The sequence below is a fragment of the Primulina huaijiensis genome, chromosome 5 (genome assembly GCF_012295235.1).
Source record: "Primulina huaijiensis isolate GDHJ02 chromosome 5, ASM1229523v2, whole genome shotgun sequence".
Classification (NCBI taxonomy): Eukaryota; Viridiplantae; Streptophyta; class Magnoliopsida; order Lamiales; family Gesneriaceae; genus Primulina; species Primulina huaijiensis.
Genome location: NC_133310.1, coordinates 1,565,089 through 1,588,298, shown reverse-complemented (window position 1 = coordinate 1,588,298; position 23,210 = coordinate 1,565,089). Strand labels below are relative to the sequence as shown.

Genomic DNA, 23,210 nt, shown 5'->3' with positions numbered 1-23,210 from the left:
TTAATTCTATTACAAGCTGTCGCATCGTGTGTAAACAATTAAAGTTATGTTTAAAAATTTATTTTTCTAATCACAAAATTTAATCAAGCGTAAAATTGTAGTTTTGTCCATTCGTACAGTTATTATTGACAACAAAGTCATAAATTTGAAATAAGATGTCGATTTAAGACATATTATATTATAATAAATAATCCCACCAAAAGTCAAGAAGGCTTTTATATTATCTATCGATCTATATTTACAATAAAAAGTAATATTTTTTCGTGAATGAGATATATAGAATATCCGTTTTACAAAATTGACCCGTGAGATCGTCTCATATGAGTTTTTGTGAACAAAAAATATTAAGCCCTCTTTTAGTTTTTTATTCACAATTGTATTATGAGATTTGACATTAATTTTTTTTTTCGGTTTCCAAAAGGAAAAAGAATTCAAAATGAATAATTATAAAGCATGTGGGAAAGAACATAATAATTTAAATTAATTTAGAAACCGTCCTTTTGTGAAATATACGCGTTATTAATGGTACAAGTTGATAGGCCAATAATATTACTCCCAAACTTATCCACTAAGATATTATTGTTATTATTATTATTATTATTACAATATACTGTAAGCAACTTTATTGCTATTATATTATATATTATAAAAATTGATTTTAATTTTGAGAGAAGATATTTGATTCGACTTAAATCATAAAAATATATATTTTTATATTAAAATATTATATTTTATAATAATTATAAATCCGATCAATTTATATCCTGAATAAAAATTATGAGAGTATTTGAAGATATTTTTACACAATATATATATATATATAATAATAATAATATAAAGGATATGTGTGTATATATAGATCTTATTGATATTTTTTGCACAGAGTTCTCTTCCTTCTATATTCTCCTGTCCACTTCACATTCACAAGTTGCAGCAGCTCCAGAGAGGTTCCTCTCTTGTTTATGTGCTCCTTTTTTCTCTTTTTATAAACTTGTTTACGGATGACTAGTTGTGATTTGTGAAGATGAATCATGGGCAAGAAGTAAAACTGCTGTTTTTGGGTTTCTTCTGTTAAAATTTTTTTCTTCGTGATTTTCAGTGTAAAACGTCATGATTTATGGTTGCTTTTCGAGCTGAAATTTGATATCGAAGCTTTAATGGAATCTTTATGGTTAGAAAATATAAGTTTTGAGAAATAATAATAGAGAGGAGAGAACAGGGGAGACAAGAATGTAGATGATTTCTTTGGCTTCTTTTGGAGAAAGGATTTAGAGAGAACGATTTTGGATCATTTGGTATTCGAATCAAGTTAGTGTTGTAGATGCCGAATGTTGTTGTTTTCAAAATTTCAACTTTTGTGCTGTAAAGTATTTTTTGAAATTAATAACAACTGAATCCGAATTACTGGTCATGTTTGAAGAAGTACTGGGAAATTTTGGTATGAGAAATCTCTCTTGTTTTCTGCATCCAACTCTGTCAAAATTGAGGATTCTTGATTTTTTTAAGCTATATTATTGGGTTGAGATAACAAGTTCAATTAATTGTTAGATTGATATTAATCTTTTTCTTTTTCTTTTTCCTTTTCCATGTGATGGTACAAGATATTTTCAGAATTTTTGAAAATAAGAAGTTATTCTCAGTCTGTCCTCTTATTCCACCTAAGTTTATTGGTTGGTGTCGCGGATTAGCTCAGTCAAACCAAACATTCTTGACAATACCTTGTCAATAATTTGAATATAGGTAACTCAATTAGACCCCTACAAAATTTGCCATTTTTCTTTGAAATTGCAAATTATTCTTATTATTTGGGATAAATGTTATTGTAATTTTTCCTTGAATTGTTGATGTCTGGTTAGGAGATTAGTCGTTGTAATAAGATATGGTTGTTTCATATTTAGATTGATTATCTTTGCTTAAGCACAATAATTATGGTTTATTTGTTGTTTAATGTTTAGTAATCTTTCTTGATTGGTTCTACTCATCAAGAAAGCTTCTTCAACCTATAGCTGGAGTGAAAAGTCGAGATGCATTATTCAACCTTATTTCTTTTTTTTTTTTTTTAATTTTAAAAATGGTTCGCATTATTTAGTTTAATTCTGACTTTTAAGGGAAACGTATAATCTTGTCAAACATGGCATTAAAAGGGCTTTTGGAGGCTGTATTAGCTTATACCTATGCTTATTTTTTATCCACAAATTGCTTTTCAGTTGACAAATAGGTAAATTTCCAATTGTTAGATTATGTTTTTTACAGGGTCCGACTTCGATAGTACATCTTCTGTTCTTGAGGAGTTTACTACTTTGCTTCATTCTGAATTTTTTTACTTATTCCATTCAGTTACTAAACTAGAACAATTTGATACTAGTAGTGATCCTTCGAGGTTGATATTATCTCTACTTTCTTGGAACATTTTGAACAAAGAATGTGTCCTCCCGATGCTTGCGGTCAGTGTCACATGTTCCGTATTAGCTCCACAATAAGATATAGAATAGCTAATATGTTTGAGAGGAACTTTCTAGCACAAGCGATAATTCTCCTGTGTTTGAAAGGATAAATATTTTTTTGCACAAAAAGTTTATGCTTATCATTTCATGCTGTGGTCTGTTTGAATTCCAATATCAGCAGTAATTTCTTGTTTTATTGGTGTTTGATGCTGAAAGTCTTGAATTTTTGTTCTTAAGTAACACACTGTCGCTATTTTGATTGAATTTCAGGTGTTTTCTTTTAGAAAATTAGGATGTTGAAGAGAAAAAGGGGGCTCCTTGAGGTATACTTCTCGGGAACATGAAAATGGAGTCACAAATTACCTCTCATCCTTCTGTTTGGAGGATTGATATCGATATGACTGATAATTTACCGGTAAAACAAACAAGTGTTGAAATAACAAAATCACTCCTCTCCAAATACTATGAGTACTTGCCATATAACCGCCTTCACAAGGAGAGTGTTGTCAATGTCTTGCATTTTCGTGAAACGGGAACATGTAATATGGCTTATTGTCAAAATCCAGCAAGGACAAAGCCTTCATCATCTCATAAAAGGAATCAGTACTTCTATACAAGGTCCCTTTGTGCAGCAAAGTTTGTGTCCTCTGTTCAGGCACTTCAATATCCTATTACCAATGTAGGCCTGGCAACAGAAGAAATTGACGAGAGGCTTCGTCCAAGGCAGTTTGAGTATCACCCGTCTGACCCGAGTCTAATGGCAGTTGGAACCCTCGATGGAGAAGTTGTTATTCTGAACCATGAGACAGGAAATATTATCAAGTATATCTCACCTTACCAGCAAACCAGCGGTATTCTTGGCCTCTGCTGGCTTAAAAAACAACCCTCAAAGGTATGTTGTTGGAACCAAACTTTATATTTACACCTCCTTTTGTGAAGGCGATTATTAATCACCGTGTCATTTCCATCCTCCAATAATTCAACAAGTTTAAGTTGTTGGATAAAGTGGTTTATGACATAATCGTATGATCATTAGTTCAAAACCACTAATTTGTAATTTTCATTATTTTCATCTTGTTAGCTTGAGTATTTATTTTTGAATCTTGATTGCTTGATATTTGATCAACTTACACGTATGTGTCTTTGATGAACTCGAGCTTTTGCTGATAGAATTATATTATATTTTGCCAATCTAGCTCCTGGTGGGCTCGGATAATGATGCTTTACGATTATACGACATCAACAACGTTACTTCAAAACTTGAATATGGATACTCCATTGCTGCAGTTACCTTTGATGACTTTGAGCAGTTGACATCAGTTCACGTGAACTCAACAGATGATCGATGCCTGACAAGTGGTTACTCCAAGAAAGTTGCCATATATGATGTATGCACTGGACAACGCCTACAATTGTTCACGGACATGCATCGTGAACCGATAAATGTGGCTAAGTTTTCAAATCATTCTCCCAATCTCCTCGCAACTTCGTCATTTGACCGTGATGTGAAGATGTGGGACCTAAGACAGGATCCCATGCGACCTTGCTATACAGCTGCAAGCTCGAGAGGAAATGTGATGGTTTGTTTCTCTCCTGACGATCTTTATCTGCTCGTCTCGGCTGTTGATAATGAGGTACATATTTCATCTACAATTCAATTTTCTTATTGATGTAGCAAACGTTAGGATCTTACATCATTTTGAGTAAATGTATCATGGTTAATAAATTTGGCCCCCATGATAAACTANGTTTTTTTTTTTTTTTTTTTTTTTTTTTTTTTTTTTGGTAACGCATTTTGGGTCTTAATAAATATATATTCATGACTAGCAGTAGGCAATGTTAAAATATATGTTGTTAATGTTAGGCTGAGTTTGCGTCAGCTCAAATTTTCAAGGGTGAGTTTAATGTATTCTGGCTGACAGGATCTGTTTTGTTATGGGTTTATGAAAATATTTCAGGTGAAACAACTTTTAGCTGTGGATGGGAGACTTCACACAGATTTCGGGATCGTTTCGACCGGAAGTGCTTATAACTATACTCGTTCATATTATATGAACGGAAGAGATTACATTATCAGTGGAAGTTGTGAAGAACCAGCCATTCGTGTATGTTGTGCCCAAACGGGAAGGCGGCTGACAGACATTTCTTTGGAGGTGGATAGCAAACAAGATTCATATATATATATATAGCTCTTTTCTTAACAAATTCTCTGTGAAGTTAGCTAGCGTTTTAATTAAATAAAAATCTTCGGACACAAATAAAGATAGCCAACTCTTGCAAATAACAATCTTTATTTTTCTTTTATATATATATATATATATACACACACTTTTTTCCTAGAAGTGTAAACTTTCTATTTCAGAATATTCTAATGAGGAAATTAATGCTGTTCTTGTGACAGGATACTGGAGTGGGGAGCTCAATTTTTGTGCAGTCATTGAGAAGCGATCCTTTTAGAGTAAGTTCTTTACTTTCTACCTACATATATTGTGATCATATCTCGGCTGATTGATTTTCATATATCTTCATTTAGCATGATGTGTTGTCCGGACTTGACATCGGTTTTTCGAAATGCTTTAGTTACTTCTATATTTTTTTCAAAGCTTGAATTAATTATATTTATTCTACAAGAAAAATAGGATTGGATGTAATTGGCCTACACATATTTTAGGCTGATTTTAATATTTCGAAAACTTATGATCGAGCTTGCTGTTATACTTTTAACGTTTTTACATAATTTTTTCCGAATGCAGCATTTTCACATGGCTGTCCTTGCTGCCTACTCTGGACGAAAAACCAAGAATGAAATTATTAAGGCAGTTTCTTATCAGTACTATTTTTATCATTTTTACTAGTATTGTTGTTATAGTTGGGGTTTGTTGGTGGTATGTACAGGTCAACTTACTTTCAACAAACAGTCGTGCCGAGGAACATAACGTCAGCCCGAACACGCGCCGCCCTTCCTATGGCAAGGGAGGCTGAGATCCCATGCATCAGAACTTCTACAATGAATGAAAGAAATTATTCAGTGCTATAGTCAGTCATCATTTGAATTGTATATGTTACTCCATTTTTGACATTGAACAAATTCTTATTTTTTGAAGAATTTGTGTGTGTATAATATTAATTAATCATCGCGATTAGTGTTTTCGCATAGTATGTATTAAAGATAAAAACGAGTGGTACGCAGTGATTCACCTTGTGCTTATTTTGTTAAGCTTTAAATGACTATAGAAGCTTTTTGTTTGTTGTTCTGTCGGGCAATAAAATATCACATTCTAGCAAAAACGCTGAATTTGAGAATTTCAGTTCTTTCATTGCATTTCATGTGCCTGTGCATTACGAATTCTACTACAAACATTTCAAGAGTCTGCCACAGATTCAAGAATTCCAACAATTTTCGAAATCGCGCTATGATTGGGAAGTAATGTTACAAGAAGGCGTCGTAGGACCTTGGCTCTATGATACACCGACAGAATGAAACTATCTCCTCCACCTTGATTTGTTGTGGTACCTCCATCAATCTGAGTTTTTATCAATTTATGATCTTACTCTATACAAAAATATTTTCTTAAGGCGGTAATTTTTTAAAAAGATATTGACAGAGTCCATCCCTAAATTTTCCCGTGAACTTGAACGAACAGTTTCTTTGTTTTATTTGAGGAGATTGCAAGGAAATAAAGACGTAATGGATTTCTGTTGCCAAAATCTTATTCAAGGTCCTCCTCGGGATCCTTTTCCGGACCTTCCTCTTCCTTCGAGTCGTCTTCATTAGCCTTCTCAGGTTGCAAACACTCCATCTCAACGTGTAAATGCATGTTTTGTTGGTCGAGTAACAATGCCGAACTACAAGATGCTCACTCTCTCTACGATATCCATTGAGTAATGGTTTAATGCTTGTGCTTTTTTGCTTTTCAGCCGCATTTCTTTGTAACTACTCTTGGTTTGTGCTAGTTCTTTAATTCGAGTTGTGCAAAGGCAAGGATATTTTTACTGTTGCCTGCAGTAGTGTTGCATTTGCTGCAGCAAGTGCACAACTGAGTGGCATTAGGGAAGACGTATGGGACGTTACAACAATATGGTTACCGCCATGGGCAAGCCCAAGTGACCTGTAATCTCCATCCCTGGTTTAAATATCGAGATTTTCTGTTGAAATTGATGGGGATTACGAGTGTTATATGTATTGGTGCTTGAAATACCTGCAAAATAAATAATAAATCTTTGCATTCTGATTGTAAGAAAATATTCTTGGCAATTATCTGTAACGCAATTCAGAGGCTCAAGAAAATTGGTATGGTAACTATTATCCACATATATAAATTGGCATAATACGAAGCATTTGAATAATTTCATAATGTTGCTAATACAATTCCCCCAGAAAGGCTAACTGCCCTGCTCGACTACCTATCAGGGACATCATATTAAAGCATTAAACTGACAACATACGTGGATTCAGCCCTCAAGGGGAAACAAATTTTAACAATCTTGAGAAGCTGCCTTTCACAAGCCCCTTTGTTCATTCGTTCTCTGGTGCTTGGTTTAAATACCGCACAAAAATCAAGAGTCATCTTCTTTCTCACAGGCAAGAGACATCTGCAACCTCCTTGCAAAAGAATCAATTTGCCAAGAAATGAAGTAATGTGCAAATGATGATCCATCAGATTTCTGAGTTTTTCATCCTATTGGCATTTAGGAACGAACTGGAAAAGCTAAGTTCCCTTGCAACAAGATATACTATGAAACAAATGTATGCAGCCGCAACCAAGGAAACCACAGAAGTGAAGAAAGCACCACTGTTCCCTTCTGAGGAGAAAAAATCGACCAAAAGATAGCCGTTCATAGCAATCACCAGGGCTGCCACAAGCCATGATACTATCTACAAACCAAAAGAACAAGAACATTTTAGTTTGTTTCTTTTCTTGTTTCTGAATAAGAAACAATGGGCGAATTCTATGTCTTCAGCTATGTGTACAAACAAGTAGAGAATTCCGGACGGAATAAACAAGAGCCTTGGAAACATAAGAAGCGCAGAGTTTGTTCGTTATGTGGAATGACCAATCAATCCATACAGAAAACCTCTCCTGTTTTACACATAATGAAGGACCAATTGACGCATATGGAATCTGAAAAATTATGAACAAGAAAATACCTGCAGAGCAGTGCCAATTTTGAAAATGCCCATTACTCTCTCTTTTGATACCAGGCAAAGCAGAGGAATGAGAGCAAACGGTATCTGAACTGACTGAAGCACATTAAGCCATTCATTTAGGACATCCAACGAGTCCTCAGATGTATCAAAAACAAGAGCAACAATAAGTGTCGGGATAATTGCAAAGCTTCTTGTTATAAGTGCCCTTATCCACTTTTTCAACCGTAAATTTAAAAATCCACCCATAATAAATTGGCCAGCATAAGTGCCGGTTATGGTACTACTCTGGCCAGATGCTAGTAAACCAACAGCCCAAATATAATATACCGGAAAAATTCCTCCTCCATACTTATCATGAAGATACTGCCCTGCATTTTCAAGCCCAATACTGTTGGCTTGTTCTGTACCGTAAAATGCCTTGGCAAAAACAGTCGTGACAAACAGATTTATCATGAAAGAGATTGATAAAGCCAGGCCAGACTCGATTGAGTAGTACTTGAGGGCTTCTCGAACTCGACCGATCTTGTTCTTGTCGATATCTCTAGATTGTACCAAGGCGGAGTGTAAATATACATTGTGAGGCATTATAATGCACCCGACGACTCCAACTGCCTGCTGTATAGTTTTGGAGCTGAGTTTTGGAACCAAAACACCTGTAATCACAGATTCACTTATATAAATTTTAGCAAGAAGGTTACTGAATATCGATTCATTTAGAGCTTGTGTCTCACCGAGTAAAAGTTCACGGCCACTGGGCTTCGTCTCACCAAACATCCATGCAAATGAGGCGGCCATTGTTGCTATAAGGACAGCAAAAAGTGCTTCCAATTTTCTCACACCATAGGTCTCCAAAAACAAGAAGATGAAGCTGCATCAAGGAAGAGACAGGACTGCACAGTTCAGATGTTGAATAAAAATGTTGAACCAGTGTCCATGTAGTTTACAGGAGATTTTATTATTTCAAAAGAAAGAAATGAAAAACGTCCTCAAACTTTATTAATTCAAAAGCATGAAATCTCAACAACTGCAGACATAAGAAAAACATACCGTACACAAAAGTGAAACTTCACTTACGCCTCCTACTTTCTAGTACTTAAGTCACATAAGCAATAAATACTTCAGACTCGCTTATCCAAATCCAAGTAAAGAATTTGATCGAATCTATCACAATCCACCAATTCAACCCCAATCAATGGTATTTGTCACCAACCAATTTACACACATGATAACAGAAAATGATCAAAATAAAGCTCTTAACTGTTCGATATAGAAATAATTTCAAGAAATAGCCAAACTTGTCAAGTGATTAAACCACAGAAATTCACGTGCTATTATTTACCAGTCAAGAGCAGTGATAATAACTCCAGCCCAGAGAGGAAAGAAACCAGCGCTCAAAATCCTGATAGCAATAGCACTGCCAATCACTTCCTGAATGTCAGCCCCAATCAAGGCCAGTTCCGTCATGATCCAAAGCAACAATCTAGCCCAGTTGGGATACTCCTCTCTGCAAAATTCCGCCAAGTGACGCCCCGTCACCACGCCGAGACGAGCCGCCAGCAGCTGAACCAATAAGCCCATGGCGGTGGCCCACAAAAGCAGCCACAGAAGGGAATAACCCGCAATCGCCCCCGCCTGGAGATCCCCCTCCAGGTTTCCCGGATCCAGGAAGGCTATACTCATCAAGAATCCCGGACCCATGAATAGCCACAGCTTCCGCCAAGAAAAATGCTGCACCTGGGTGGAATACTCGTCGGAGTCATCCCCTTCCTCCACTCCAATGACGTGAATTTTCTCCGACGCGTCGTAGGCTCGTTCTTCTTCGTCCTCATTGGACGAATCTATAGGCCGAATCGTCAGCAACGGTTGCTGCTGGTCTTCTTCGAGTGTAGGCATATTTCTTGAATACATTCCCGGTGAAATGATGAAGAAAATCTTCTAAGAACAACGAAATTCACGCGAAAAGTGGGTAAGAAAAAATGGTTCAGGGAAGATGACTCGGGCAGAAAAAATCGAGCGTGCTTTTATGGAGTGATCGCGAAGCTAAGGCCTTAGTCTTTCCCACCAATTTTAATATTAATAATTAATCTTGCGCTTTTTTGCAGTGTAGTCATAAAAGATGAAAGCTCGTGAGGTGATAAAAAAACAGGTTCCACAACTATAGCTGCTGTTATAGTAAAGATTTCATTTTGAACACAAAAACTTTCGTAGTATCTCCTATATATAAATTTCGTGAGATTTTTTTTATTAATTAAATATTATTTTTTATGATATTTATAGATCAAGTCAGTGAATCTCATATGTTTTTAATATCGTTTCAATAACTTCTAAAATTATAAACATCTCATTAAATTGGGAAAATGAGGAAAAAGATAGTGTTGCACATGTTTATTCGATAAAAGGGAATAGAGAGTAATTTACTTTTTTATCTTCCATTTAAAATTTAATTTTTTTGATTAGTGGTGGGTCAAGGCTTGATATTTGGGTTGAGTCTCGACCCAATTTTTTATTATGNTTATTTAATTACATCATATTAAAATGTTTAATATAAATATAAATTATTTATGTGTTAACATGTTTAACAATTAAACTCAACATCCACTCAAATTATTTATTCGAACTAAACTCGACACAAACCTCAAACCCCAAAATCCACCCACTCGACCCACTCCACCCAAACTCTACCCAAACTCCACTCAGTCCACCCAAACTCAACCCAAAAGCACAAAACTCAACCCAAACTCCAATCACTCCACTCAAAAGCACAAAACTCACTTTACCCAAATTCCACCCACACCACATGCTCGACCAACGGCCATTTGAAATATGTCATATGCTCGACCCACTCAACCCATTGCCCATTTGAAATATGCAACAAGACTCTACCCCCGCTCGACCCACTCGACCCTGCTCGACCCATTTTGTAATACTTACTTATAGTTTCAGTATTTGGGATAAAAACAATTATTTGGTATTTTATATTGATTTTGAGTTGAATTTATATGATCCATTTAACCAGTTTTAATTAGAATTTTGTAGTTTCAGTACATCACAATGAAAACAATTTATTGGGTCGAGGATAGGATCGTGTGGATAGAGCCAAAAGACCCAAAGACTCAACCCATCGACCCGGGTCGAGCTTGACCCAAAGAATGTTTATTATTTTAAATTTATATTAAATTCACTTAGTAAATTGACCAATTGTAGTACTAATTAAGCATTCTAAAAAATTAAAATTGAAATAAAATTATCTAGATCGAGCTCGAGCTCACCCAAGTTGGGTCGAGCTCGACCCAGCTTGAGGTTTTGGCTCGACCCACCTCGACCCAAAGTGGAGTTTTTGGAGGTGGCTCGACCCACGTTCAGTACACGAATAACATGAAAGCTCGACCTATTGAGATACATTAAACATTCATTTCAGTGAACATGTTGGAGTGAAATTTGTTATGAATTTTTTAAGTTCCACTATTGTTATGAAATTTAAATACATTAAACATTTAGTCAATATTCGACTCACATGGTTTGACTAAATGATACATTTTTAACATAAGGTTCCACTATTGTTATAAATTTTTTAATAATTTACTTAAATTATAATATATAACTCATATTAAAATGTTTACATAAGTATAAATTTTTTATATACTTCATATACATTCTAATTATATTTAAATAGATCATCATAAATATCAATTATATATTATTTCAAAAACTCAAAATCCACAAACTCTATTCACTCAACCCAAAATCGACCCAAACCCTAAACTAAACCCTAAACCAAACTCCACTCACTCGACCCAACCTACACAACTCGACTCAACCTTCTCAACTCGACCACAAAACTCGACTCACTCTTATGTTATTATATCAATTTGTTAAAAATTCATATTATATGTATCGTTTTTGAAATCTATATAAATTAAGAATAGTGGGTCAAGCTATACAAATTATATGTATCATTTATGAAATCATTTACCCACAAAGAGTAAAATAAAAAATAAAATTTATTCTTATTTTGTTTTAAAAAAAACTTTTTAAAAAAAAAAAAAAATTTTAGAAGAGTGGGTCGAGTTATTATTATTTTTATTTAAAAAAAATTTAAAAAAAATAAATTTTTTTTAGAAGAGACCCACTCTTCTAAAAAAAGAGCTTATTATTATTATTTTTATTTAAAAAAATAAATAAATAAGAAATAAAAAATTTTTAGAAGAGTTCTTATTATTATTTTTATATTAAAAAAATTAAAAAAAAATTTAGAAGAGTGGGTCGAGTCTTCTAATTTTTTTTTTGAGCTCGACTCACTTTTCTTATTTTTTATTTTTATTTTTATGTATTTCAGCATCTCGTTCTTCACACTTGGGTTGAGAGTATGAAAAGTGGGTCGAGTTCGACCCAAACAAAGAGCTCCACCCATGTGAAATATAACTAACTAATTAATGAGCTAATTGATGAGTTAATTAATGATCTCACATAACTAACATATTCAACTCTCTTTTTTCGATTTAAAAAAGTCAAAATTCCTTTTATTTAATTAAATTTTAAATGGATCGTATATTTTTTATTGACCCAAATTATATTTATATTTATATTATATTTTACAGTATTTACTGAATTAAATGTAAACAAAAAATAACAAGCACGAGGAGACATGTAAAGTTAACATTTAAATATAGTCATTTTTTTTAGATGTAATTAATCTATTAGTTTCTTCTTCACTTCCAAACGATTCTTACTAAAACCTATCTTATAAATAAAAGTAAAAAATAATACTTTATCCAAAGAAAAGAAATAAAATAAACATGATCATATATTTTATTGTTTTTAGTCTCACGTGAACCCCAATTATTATTTTATAAGATTTTTTCTATATCGAAACAATGGGTTCCCCTCTGCAGGCTGCGAATGTTATACCTCAGACAGTCTCGTGGGACCCCAAGAATGGCACACGTCTCTCTCCATTGTCAGCCAAAGCAAGCAACCACGAAGCTTCCTATGGTGCCCAATTGTACATGTTGAAAGACTTTTTTTTTTCCCCTTGTTTTATGCGAACGTACCTGTGAAAACGATTTGGATCCATGCGAGTCGTTGGATTAACAAAGGGTAATAACTCCGCTGTAGAGTCGAAGCTCTCCATCATCATCGAGAGCGAATAATAGACATGACGGTATATGTCAATGACGACGGACAATGGTGCGTGGAAACTAGTGGCTTTCGTGTGTCACCGCATGCCGAGGACGATCTGTGCTTCCCGACGATACCCTCGTTTCACGACAAACTTTTGGTGGGGCTTTTTGTAAGAGATTGGCTTTCATCATCGGTTTCAGATAAAGTTGGGGAGTTGTCAGCCTATCCAATTGGCAACATTGGAATATTGCACCCATACCTATATGTGTATTTTTATATACATACTGCGTGGAGGTTTTAAGTTTTAACTGAGGCAGATTTTAGACATATTTGGTTTGAACTTATTAGAATGAATGACTTTATAAAATGAACCAGTACTTTAAGCAAGCTTGAATATACAGATGAAAATGGTTTTATATACTAGGTTGAGTTTGATTACAAGGGAAACAAATCAGAAACTGATGTCGAGGTATATTTATTTAGAATCTACACCAGTAAGTGTTTTGCTTGTTATCTTTTGCTTTCCAAATATGAGTATGTCACAGTCCACAGAGAGATCCAATTAATTAAAATTAACAGATGTTACAATATTCTATGGAATAATCTTCGCCCCGTGTTCTCTCAGTAATCTAATGCTGAGTCACTCTACTCAAATACTAGTAAGATTTTATATTTTTTTAAGACATAGGAACTTGCCATGATCAGTATTTTTTAGTACGTACTGAATAAACTACATATTAATAGTGATCGTGAGTTCTTAGGTTGTAAAAAAAAAAAATATAACTAGTATTTGAATATTAATGCAAGAGTTTATAAAACATGTTAGTTAGGTAAACTACATTAGTAAGTTTTGTGTAACAAACTGGTCCGAGAAGATGTTGGTAACAAGAATCGAACTCTCGATTATTGGCGCTTTAAGCACACACCTACTCTTATAATAACCCTAATTGACTATTGATTAATCGCTGAATTACTCCATCAACTCTTATACATCAACCAAAATATTGATAAGAATAATCGAATTACTGTGTAAGATAAGCTCGGCGAAGATAAGATTTTATATTGGCGTTTTTCTTTAGTCCAATTACGTAGCCCTGCCGACTTCTACTTATGCGAAAGCAATAATTTTGGAGATCGCGTGCACTTAATTCTTTACTTTCTATGGAAGCATTAATTATTCTCAAGTAATTTCGTTTGTTTTTTTTATTGTTTTTTTTTTTTTTTTTTTATATGGATGTGGCGTCAATCAAATCGGAAGCCGTATACCACAAAAATGTTCAAATAATTAATGAATCAATTCATCTAAAATATTAATTAATTAAATAATTTAAACATGACGATTTTTTTGAAGGAAAATATTGTAATCTTATTAATCAATTATGAAGTCTTAGATACAAGGTCTACCAACCAAAAAAAAAAAAAAATTTCTCTTCCTCCCAGACAATAAAGAGTGGTAAGAAACAAGAAAATGAGCTATTGAATGAGCTATTACAGTAGCCGTTCTAGGATATGAACCATCTTTGTGCAGGTTGGGATAGATATCACCGTAGTCTTGATTTCCACAGCAATGACACTCGGTGTAACTTAAATCTTCGTCGAGGGCGTTGACTGTTTGCAATTGAATATGTCAATTTTATTTGACCATTTGCGATTAGTTTTAGCAAGTAGCCCACACTGGCTAATCCCAAAAGATGGACAGCCCAGTTGGAGGGCTCTTATTAGGAAAACATTCAACACGTAAATTTTCTTGTGATGGGCTTAGCCATACTCTTCTGATGAGTAATATTTTACTAAAAAAATATGTGGTTGCGTGGTTTTGTTAAAAAATGTATCAAACATGGGATAAAACCCAAAAACAACTTACAATCTCACATTATCAGTCAAATCAGACACAGCCATATAATACACAGGGAGATATATACATAGATGAAGTACTAATTCTGAGATGAAGTGGTGATATATACTTGTTACTACTGCCACTTAAACAAATGGGAGAGACGAAGCCACAAAATACAATTAATTTCTCATTCACGAATTTTGAAGTTTTGTTACATTGTGAATAAGTCCTCTGCATATTGGGCAACTCTTGATTTCTGCACTTAAAATCCTACATTAAAAGAAAATGCATAATTGATAATCTTAGCCCTAAGTAGAATATCGAAATAAATAATAGAAATACTACGTATAACAAATGTAAAATAGAACATTAAATTTTTTATTTATTTAGTAATTAAGTCTTTTGTGAGACGGTTTCCCAAATATTTATATGTGATACGGGTCAACTCTGTCCATATTTATAATAATATAAAAATATTATTTTTTCATGGATAATTCAAATAAGATATCTGTATCACAAAATTGACTCGTAAAACCGTGTTACTAAAGCTTTTGTGATATTTATTTACACACGCGAGTGTTAACCTGTTGGCACAAGTGTGGCAAGCAACAGAATGACCACAAGGAACAAAGAAGCAATTTGTCTCATCATCGTAGCATATCACACATATCTTTCCATCATACAAATCCTCCGAAGTCCACGAACTCCCTTTACCTGCACCATAATTAACTATTTCACCATGGGTCGATCCAGGGTTTTCTATTTTAAGTAAAAAAATTTATTGAAAAAAATCAATGGGTTAAAATGATTTTTTATATTAAAGTTAATCTTTTAACCTTTATATATTATTAATCCTTGTGTATTGTTTTCATACCTATCTCGATAATAATGATGCGAAGAAAACAAATTTTATTGTCCAGGATTTACTAAATTCAGTAGACAACGTAACATCACATTTGGATAATTAAATTTTGTTTTAAAGAACAGAAAAACTTTTCTGAAATTTGATGGGTGATTTCTTGAAATGGTTTGTAATGAAATACAATGTACTTCTCGAAAACAACGACATACAAGAAATAGTTGTTGTAAGAATCTATTGTACGATCACACAGGCGCGAGTGTGAGGCTGAGACGTGACATTATTTAATTTTTAATTTTCAGAAGCTTATTGATATTATTTTCTTAATATATATAGAGTATAATATAATCTCATAACCAGCACTCTACAAAACGAATTAATTTTAACTATTTTCTAGTTAATATATATTAAATTTTTCATAAGCCTGTCAAAGCTTAACGAAAATTGAAAACGAAAATCAGATTTGGAGAGCACATAAATATGATATTAAAACCCAAATTATATTTATATATACTATTATTTAAAATCAAACCTTTTATACTAATCAATTTTTGGTATGTCGGAAGCAATTTAATAATTCTAAAAATGTCATTTAACTACTCAATTCCATATTTTATAAATTTCTTCTCATCTTATCCCTTATCTCCTATCACTTAAATTTTAAAAAAAAACATTTTGAACTTTTAAAACCAAAAAAAAAAAAAAAAAAAAAAAAAAAAAAGAAAGAAAAGAAAAGGAATCAAATATTCAAATATAGAAATCTAAAAGTAAATTGTGCTAAAAAAGAGAAGGTGAATTTACCTGATTCCAAACAGTAGCGATCATCTTCAGAATTTGTTCCATAACTGGAAAACAAAGCTTCCTTCTTTGATGACAATAATATACTGTTTTCATTTGCCACAGTAATGGTTTCTTCCTCATCACCATTGGATCTCCACAGAAGTTTCACGATCAGCGCGATAATCATCAGAAATATTACTGTATATTANTAAAAAAAAAAAAAAAAAAAAAAAAACAAAACAAAACAAAACAAAAACCCGTCAACAAATTTTGAGTTTCTCAAAATACAATGATAAATTTCACAAAAACACACTGATAAATTTAGTACCAGCAACTGTGGCATTAGAAAACAAACTTATTGCGAAATCAAGTAAAGGATCGTCTCCCCCTTCGTATCCAGTCGGCATTCTCTTTCAAATAATTCTCGCTCCTTTCTCAAACTCGAAGTAATTCAAAAACCTTTTTCTTGATTTCAGTATCTAAAAAGCATACTGAGTTTGCAGAATGTATGTCTGGAAAGGGGATGCTTTGGCAAGTTTGATAGCTGATCTTATCTCCTTTTTCTTTAAAAATGATAATAATTAAAATTGTAGATGTAATTGGGACACAGACAGAAAAAGCATTTGGAGTTATATTAATGATTTTAGTTTGTCGGAAAATTAAATGTTATCCTCTGACATATATAATATTGTGACGATAGGAGCTGGCCCGATGATATATTCCCCCTTCATGCCTCCACGTATATATGTTTTGCACATGCCTCAACCAGAGGCTCACTATGTAAAGTGACCCTTTACCCTCCCCGACGCTTCGGTTAACAAATATTCCATTCTCTCGACCAGTTTGATAATTGATTTGGACATTTTTTTAAAAGAAATATATAAAAATAAAAAAAAGAATCTCTGAAAGAGGATTAAACTCAATTATCTTAAATAATTATCACTAGTTCTATTTTTTTGGTTCTATCTTAACATCTTATCCCCCAATTTGTAATTCAAAAATAGAGCTTATTACTTTTATTGAATATTTGAAACCCGAAGCGTCACTTTACCCGTTTGATAATTGATGTTTTTGCTTCTTTTGTTTATTGTGAACCATTAATGCGATCGACCCCACTAATTCGATTATTTTATCCTATTAAGTGTGGTCCATATCATGAATTTTATATATATATATATATATATAAGTGTTCAAAAATTTGATTAATTAAGTCCCGTTAATTCCACCACTATATCAAACAAGCAACCACATTCATTGTACCAAAAAAATAAAAATAAAAAGAAGTCAAACGTTTTTTTTTAAAAAAAAAATATTTGAAGTACCGAAATCAAGATTCTCTAAACATTTTTAAGTAGTTTTTGCACGAAATAATGTCATGTTTAGATTGGGACCTTTGTCCCCAAAAATGATATGATAACCTTCATTTAATTTTTATTATTTCATGTTGGACATCCAATTATTTTAAATGTAATTAATATATGATTAACGAATCTTGAAAATAAATTATTATGATATCAAAATATTATATGAACTTTCGTAAAATATTATTATTTTTCAATGGCAAAGGACAATCTGTGTATTTTATTAATTACCTCAATAAGTACCTTACACAATTTTTAATGAGCCAACCCTAAGGAGGTTATTATTATATCGTACAACCAATTTCAAAACAAAAAACAAAAACAAAAAGCCAAAAAGGATTGAACAATTTTAAATTCAAACTCGTCAAATATCTTAGAATCGACCTTGGTAAAATGTTTCTTTCACAGTTATCAATTTCGGATGATTGACATAAACAAATTTCAACATTATAAAAAGTGACAAATAACTTTTTTTAATTCCCTAACTTGTTTTAGTTTGAGTTTTGATCCATTTATAAATATTTAAAGATTGGTTTTAGTTGACAAACTTTAATATTTTTTTAATTTCCATGTTAGTATTGATATGACATATGAAAATATTCTCGTGACACTAGAAAATGTTGTGTATGTAATTGGTATAAAAAATTGCCGACTTCTATGATGATACATCAACAATTGAACCAAAATAATCAGAAATTAAAAATTAATGTACTAAAACCAAAATTTGACGAGATAGTGGATAAAAATAAAAAATAGGTCAAGTTATACGCAAAAAATTATCTACCCAACGAAAAATGGAAAATTGGCCAATAACAAATGGATGGGTATTTTTGTATATTAAGAAGGGGTAGATCACAACTGGACAGATACCAATTACACAAGCAGATGAATACAAATAAGTTTGGTATCTTCCAAACTCCAATTTCTTAATTTCATGGTAATTAATAATAAAGGAAAGAATTTCAAGAATTTAGGATATCTAATTCGACTAATAATATAAATAAGACATCCAATTGTTCAAATCAAAATAGGCGTGTCTCATAAGATGTAGTAAAATATATAGCAGAATAGTTCATCTGTAGATTGCGCACCTGAAGAGATTAAGATCAAAACTAACATAATTCTATTAATCCAAAGCGAAATCAAACACAAAATATTATTCCCTTTTTAAATGATTTGGCAAAACTTGTGTAAGACGGTCTCACGGGTCGTATTTTGTGATACAGATATCTTATTTGGGTCATCCATAAAAAAGTATTATTTTTTATGCTAAGAGTATTACTTTTTATTGTGAATATCGGTAGGGTTGACCCATCTCACAGATAAAGATTCGTGATACCATATCACAAGAGACCTACTCAAATGATTTACCAGAGGTTACATTTAGATGGAAGTATTTGAAATTAGGAATTTCAATATCATGATAACAAATCTATTTGTTTGCAAATCCATTTTCAGACGGATTTCAAATCGCAAATATTATTTTTTTGAGTCATTTAAGTGGATTTCAAATCCATTTCAACATATAGTCATTTCAAATCATTCTCTCAAATAATTTTACAAATCCAAATTTTCAATCCAAATGTGCCCTAGCTTACATTATATCTAATTTGGAGATTTTCCTTTATTATTTACTCAAAAATTTTGTTGTAATAAATTGCAACTTAAAAGTTATTATTATTATTTTTCGGACCCAGCTCAGATAGAATCATAGAATCCAGCCCAATTTATAATTTTTGGTCCTCTATGTTTGTTTATTTGTAATTTTGATAATCTATATTGTTAATTTCAATTTTAGTCTGTTATTTTAGTTTTTTTTTTTTTTTTACAATTTTGAACTTTTTTGGAAAATAACATTGAAGTGAAATTGATATGGCGATTACTTGATATAGATGTGGAATTCATGTGTGCAATGACACATGTGGATCACAATGGGACCGGGTCGAACACGGACCTGGCCTATTTGGGTGGGTAGTGTATGAACAAGAATCGGGCCGGTACACATATTAAATTNTTTAGAAGTAAATTAAAATAATATTTACGATATTTTTATTAAATAAAAATTGATTATTTTTGTAATTTGATAGGGGTATTTTTGGTATAGATATAATATAGATGGTATTGATTTAGACCAAAAGTAAAAATTCCTCCAAAAAATTTATCTTAATTAAAACAAGCAAATAATTACAACAATATCACCAATTTTTAAAAAGGGATAGTTTATGTTATCTAGGAGAAAAATATTTAATATGGAGCATATACTATTAGATGCATATCTATAAAAGTAGGTCTTATAAAAAAGATATGCGATGATGTTATCGGTCGGTTAACAATTTTAGTTTATTAATTTACATACTTTACAACATGAGTTTTTCCGTTCTCATTATAGAAGAATTTGGTAACATTTCAAATATTATTTTTGTATGATACATTTGATATCAAGATCTCAAATTTAAAAAGAAATATGAGGTTTGAGTTTCAGTAATAACAAACTCCTCTTCAACTTAAAAAATTCGTAAGAACATTAATTTATATATATAATATGACAAAAAATTGTGTGAGACGGTCTCACGGGTCGTATTGTAAGACAGATTACTTATTTGGGTCATCCATGAAAAAGTATTACTTTTTATGCTAAAGTATTATTTTTATTATGCATATCGGTAGGGTTTACCCGTCTCACAGATAAATATTCGTGAGACCGTCTCACAAGAGACCTACTCATATATCATGGGTAAAGTTCTATTGTGATAATTAACCTCCCTATAAATGTTAGAATGATGATTAATTACTTGCAAAGCAGGCATGCGACACGTGAAACAAATTCCATGCAAACAAAGCCAACAGATACCTTGCTGATTGCACTACGTTACCTCCTTGAGACAAGTGAATCGCAATTTGTAACAATATTTTCACATATAACTCGATAATAACCGAAACAAAGATATGAGCAACCCTACAATCACACTTTACAACTTTATACAGCTAGCTTTCCCCCAACTTTAAGAAAGTTTTAACATACTGAATTAAATAAGAATCACAAAGTGCAGATTATTTGAATCTTACACACAGAAGCATCCAATCGAATTCAAAAAAGAAACTTGAAACCATTCAAACTTCTAAAGCGTTAAACACACAATCCACAATCAAGAACAAAAGGGACATTAAAGGGAATCTTTTGTTCGACAGTCTCCAAAGCATGTTCGTTTTTTGGTAGCATTGGTCGAAAATCTGATGCAAGAGAGTCAAACGCGACGCCCTGGTGTCCATTGCGGAGCTGCAGGGCTGAAATGCACTGACAGCACGCGGGCATTCAGTAATTCCACGATGGGAGTGAAGCTGACGCATCTCGGGGCTTTGTACTGATTAATTGACGCGCCTCTTGATATTGCATAATCCATCAGCTCTTCGAATGTCCCCATTTTCACAACCCGGATTTCTAGTGGCCCGACAGAATTATCCGCGACTCGGCATTGCCTGTAAACTGTGTTCATCGTTTCTTCCATAACTAGGCAGCATTTGGCTAAGACATCGTCGCTCGGGGGATTTGTTGGATCTTTGATAAGCAGTTCCCAGTAGATTACATAATGTCCTGGAATTGAACTTGTATCGGCATAGCTAGTGTACTCCACCACGGTAGTATCGTACTGGCGTAGCAAAACCGAAGCGTTTTCGACCGCTTTTTGTAGCTCAGATTCGTCCGTCTTATCAGCATCAATGCTCAATAAAACATTCTTCCTCCTTATGAACTTGAACTGTGGCGCGGAGTTGTAAAAACCCGTTACTCGGAGTATGTCACCTACTCGGTATCGGCACAGCCCTGAATAGGTAGAGACCACAAGTTCGTACTCTTTTCCCACCTCCAAGTCCGCCAAATCCACCAGCTGTGGGGGCGAATCGTGGGAGAGAGTTGTCGGGTTATTCGGGTCGTGAGGAATAAACTCGAAGTATCCCATGTTAGGCATGATGGTGTAGGAAACTTCCGAAGGTTTCATCATCGGCTTCAAATTAAGCCCGAAATAGCACTCGGAGGACGCGTACATGGTGCAAGCTTGTGGCAGGCTCCCGCTGTAGAAATCAAGAAGCGGTATATATTGTGCCATGGCCCCAGTTACTATAACGTCAAGATATTTAGTATTCGGCCATATTCGCGGAATTATACTTTCCCAATTTTCTCCCTCGCATTCTTTAACAATAAAATCAGCAAGATCAGGGTTTGGTTTAAGAATCTTAGCCATGCATTCTCGAATTGAACTGTCTGTAATTCTAGGGTTCAAGGACCCCATGGAGATATCCTGCACAAGTTTCCTCCAGTTGAGTTGGAGAAACCGGATGGCCCGGAGAAGACCCGAGGCGAAAACGGCCCCAACTCGGAGAACCTGTTCACGCATGAGAAGGCCACAAAGCATCTGAGTGTACATGCTTTGGAATGAATCACAGCAGAGAATCGCTTCGTCGGGGCTTGTGTACACGTTATACGGGTCGTAAGGGCGGCTCTTGAATTGATCACTCCTGTAGTAGCTGGTGAGCACCGGGCGTGCAACCAACCCGCCCGGAGTTTTCGCTTCTGCCTTCACAAATAGAAAGTATAATCCTTTCCCCTTGTCAAGCCCTGGAACGTATCTGTTGACCACAATTAACAGAAGAATAGTAATTATTTATTTGGCAATCTTGTTTTATGTGGAAATTATTCATAATAATATTGCATCGATTTATCAAGAATTTGTATAAACGGGAAAATATTAATGCAATGATATTCTTACAAGTTCATTACAGGGTTGAGAAGACTGTACAACAATTGTCGGCGGTCCATTTCTTCCTTTATTGTTGGCATGAGCTTTCTTTCACCAGCCGACGTTCCAGAACTGCATATTCAGTCAACAAAGTAGTCAGAAAACCCTAAGAAAAGCACTCATTTATTTTTTTTAAATCGAATTTTGTGAATCTCTTGGAAAATTTTGCTTCATTAATGAACAACATTTATGACTGATTGTGTAATAAAACATATATTATCTTATTTTCAAACGTAGTTTAATGTCATTTTATTCATTAATATGTATAAAATTGGATGAGACACGTACAAAAAGACGAATATAGTGAAAATAGGTAACGTTAATTTCATTAAATACAAAAAACTTAAAAAAATATCACAAAATAAATTTTTTTCTTTTATGAGACAAGCAAACACCTTTTATGAGTATGCAGAGTTAAAATGAATAACAAAAAAATGAAACAAATAAGCAAACAATATACGAATATATAACTTTCCTTTCCAATACCTGGTAAGAAACTCAGAGATGGGGCGAGAGCAAAGAATAGGAGAGAAATCCCCGTTAGCGATACGCTGAATCTCCGGCAGAAGATCCTCGTACGTCACCACAGGGATCCTAGACTTGAACGAATCCCGATCGGTAGCACCGCCAAGGTCGAATCTCTGGAGGTACTCAGTATCAGCATTTTGGCTCAGAATCTCAGCCAACACTCTTGCTTGTACAGAATCCGTGCTTTTGGTCATCTCTTCGATAAACTGAAGTGCCTTAGCGAATTTCTCGTTCGGCGGAGGGTTCACAGCCGCCTGAGAGAGCAAAGAGTCAACCGCCATAATCAGAGAAAGTAAGAAATAAAACTGAGGTATTGTATACTTTGATAAGAATTGAGG

The 23,210-nt window shown here is 33.6% G+C and overlaps 4 protein-coding genes across 8 annotated transcripts; 1 reads left to right on the top strand and 3 right to left on the bottom strand.

Annotated features, from left to right (window-relative positions):
* Positions 1-832: 832 nt before the first annotated feature.
* LOC140976217 (protein DWD HYPERSENSITIVE TO UV-B 1-like) lies at positions 833-5,698 on the top strand. 5 transcript variants are annotated; one of them, XM_073440187.1, is made up of 7 exons: positions 833-947; positions 2,715-3,336; positions 3,641-4,078; positions 4,403-4,597; positions 4,846-4,902; positions 5,198-5,260; positions 5,340-5,698. In XM_073440187.1, exons 2-7 carry the CDS (start codon positions 2,785-2,787, stop codon positions 5,424-5,426), a joined length of 1,392 nt encoding a protein of 463 aa, XP_073296288.1. In that variant the 5' UTR covers positions 833-947; positions 2,715-2,784; the 3' UTR covers positions 5,427-5,698. The 5 variants fall into 5 exon arrangements, with proteins under 5 accessions (XP_073296288.1, XP_073296292.1, XP_073296289.1 ...); XM_073440191.1 differs by having other exon boundaries at positions 839-947; positions 2,729-3,336; XM_073440188.1 differs by having other exon boundaries at positions 893-1,042.
* Positions 5,699-6,655: 957 nt separating this feature from the next.
* On the bottom strand, positions 6,656-9,792 carry LOC140976216 (metal transporter Nramp3.1-like). The gene is made up of 4 exons (XM_073440185.1): positions 8,933-9,792; positions 8,325-8,461; positions 7,594-8,246; positions 6,656-7,320 (listed from the first exon to the last, which is right to left on the bottom strand). Exons 1-4 carry the CDS (start codon positions 9,499-9,501, stop codon positions 7,102-7,104), a joined length of 1,578 nt encoding a protein of 525 aa, XP_073296286.1. The 5' UTR covers positions 9,502-9,792; the 3' UTR covers positions 6,656-7,101.
* A 4,916-nt stretch (positions 9,793-14,708) lies between these two features.
* Positions 14,709-17,006, bottom strand: LOC140977540 (E3 ubiquitin-protein ligase APD2). The gene is made up of 5 exons (XM_073442289.1): positions 16,869-17,006; positions 16,519-16,753; positions 16,212-16,388; positions 15,136-15,265; positions 14,709-14,821 (listed from the first exon to the last, which is right to left on the bottom strand). Exons 2-5 carry the CDS (start codon positions 16,595-16,597, stop codon positions 14,743-14,745), a joined length of 465 nt encoding a protein of 154 aa, XP_073298390.1. The 5' UTR covers positions 16,598-16,753; positions 16,869-17,006; the 3' UTR covers positions 14,709-14,742.
* Positions 17,007-20,466: 3,460 nt separating this feature from the next.
* LOC140977572 (probable indole-3-acetic acid-amido synthetase GH3.1) lies at positions 20,467-23,210 on the bottom strand. Its single transcript, XM_073442323.1, has 3 exons — positions 22,831-23,210; positions 22,315-22,416; positions 20,467-22,174 (listed from the first exon to the last, which is right to left on the bottom strand). The coding sequence occupies exons 1-3, from the start codon at positions 23,151-23,153 to the stop codon at positions 20,797-20,799; spliced, it is 1,803 nt and encodes a 600-aa protein (XP_073298424.1). The 5' UTR covers positions 23,154-23,210; the 3' UTR covers positions 20,467-20,796.

What these genes read in the sequence shown, in the direction of transcription:
- LOC140976217 (XM_073440187.1), top strand. Translation starts at nt 2,785, where the DNA reads ATGAAAATGGAGTCACAAATTACCTCTCATCCTTCTGTTTGGAGGATT. An exon ending in TCTCGGCTGTTGATAATGAG is followed by an intron (nt 4,079 to 4,402) that starts GTACATATTTCA and finishes AAAATATTTCAG; the next exon opens with GTGAAACAACTTTTAGCTGT. An exon ending in TGAGAAGCGATCCTTTTAGA is followed by an intron (nt 4,903 to 5,197) that starts GTAAGTTCTTTA and finishes TTCCGAATGCAG; the next exon opens with CATTTTCACATGGCTGTCCT.
- LOC140976216 (XM_073440185.1), bottom strand. Translation starts at nt 9,501, where the DNA reads ATGTATTCAAGAAATATGCCTACACTCGAAGAAGACCAGCAGCAACCG. An exon ending in TGGCCGTGAACTTTTACTCG is followed by an intron (nt 8,247 to 8,324) that starts GTGAGACACAAG and finishes CTGTGATTACAG; the next exon opens with GTGTTTTGGTTCCAAAACTC. An exon ending in AAATTGGCACTGCTCTGCAG is followed by an intron (nt 7,321 to 7,593) that starts GTATTTTCTTGT and finishes TTTGGTTTGTAG; the next exon opens with ATAGTATCATGGCTTGTGGC.
- LOC140977540 (XM_073442289.1), bottom strand. Translation starts at nt 16,597, where the DNA reads ATGCCGACTGGATACGAAGGGGGAGACGATCCTTTACTTGATTTCGCA. An exon ending in TCGCTACTGTTTGGAATCAG is followed by an intron (nt 15,266 to 16,211) that starts GTAAATTCACCT and finishes ATTATGGTGCAG; the next exon opens with GTAAAGGGAGTTCGTGGACT. An exon ending in TGCCACACTTGTGCCAACAG is followed by an intron (nt 14,822 to 15,135) that starts GTTAACACTCGC and finishes CTTTTAATGTAG; the next exon opens with GATTTTAAGTGCAGAAATCA.
- LOC140977572 (XM_073442323.1), bottom strand. Translation starts at nt 23,153, where the DNA reads ATGGCGGTTGACTCTTTGCTCTCTCAGGCGGCTGTGAACCCTCCGCCG. An exon ending in ATCTCTGAGTTTCTTACCAG is followed by an intron (nt 22,417 to 22,830) that starts GTATTGGAAAGG and finishes CTGAATATGCAG; the next exon opens with TTCTGGAACGTCGGCTGGTG. An exon ending in CTCAACCCTGTAATGAACTT is followed by an intron (nt 22,175 to 22,314) that starts GTAAGAATATCA and finishes TGTGGTCAACAG; the next exon opens with ATACGTTCCAGGGCTTGACA.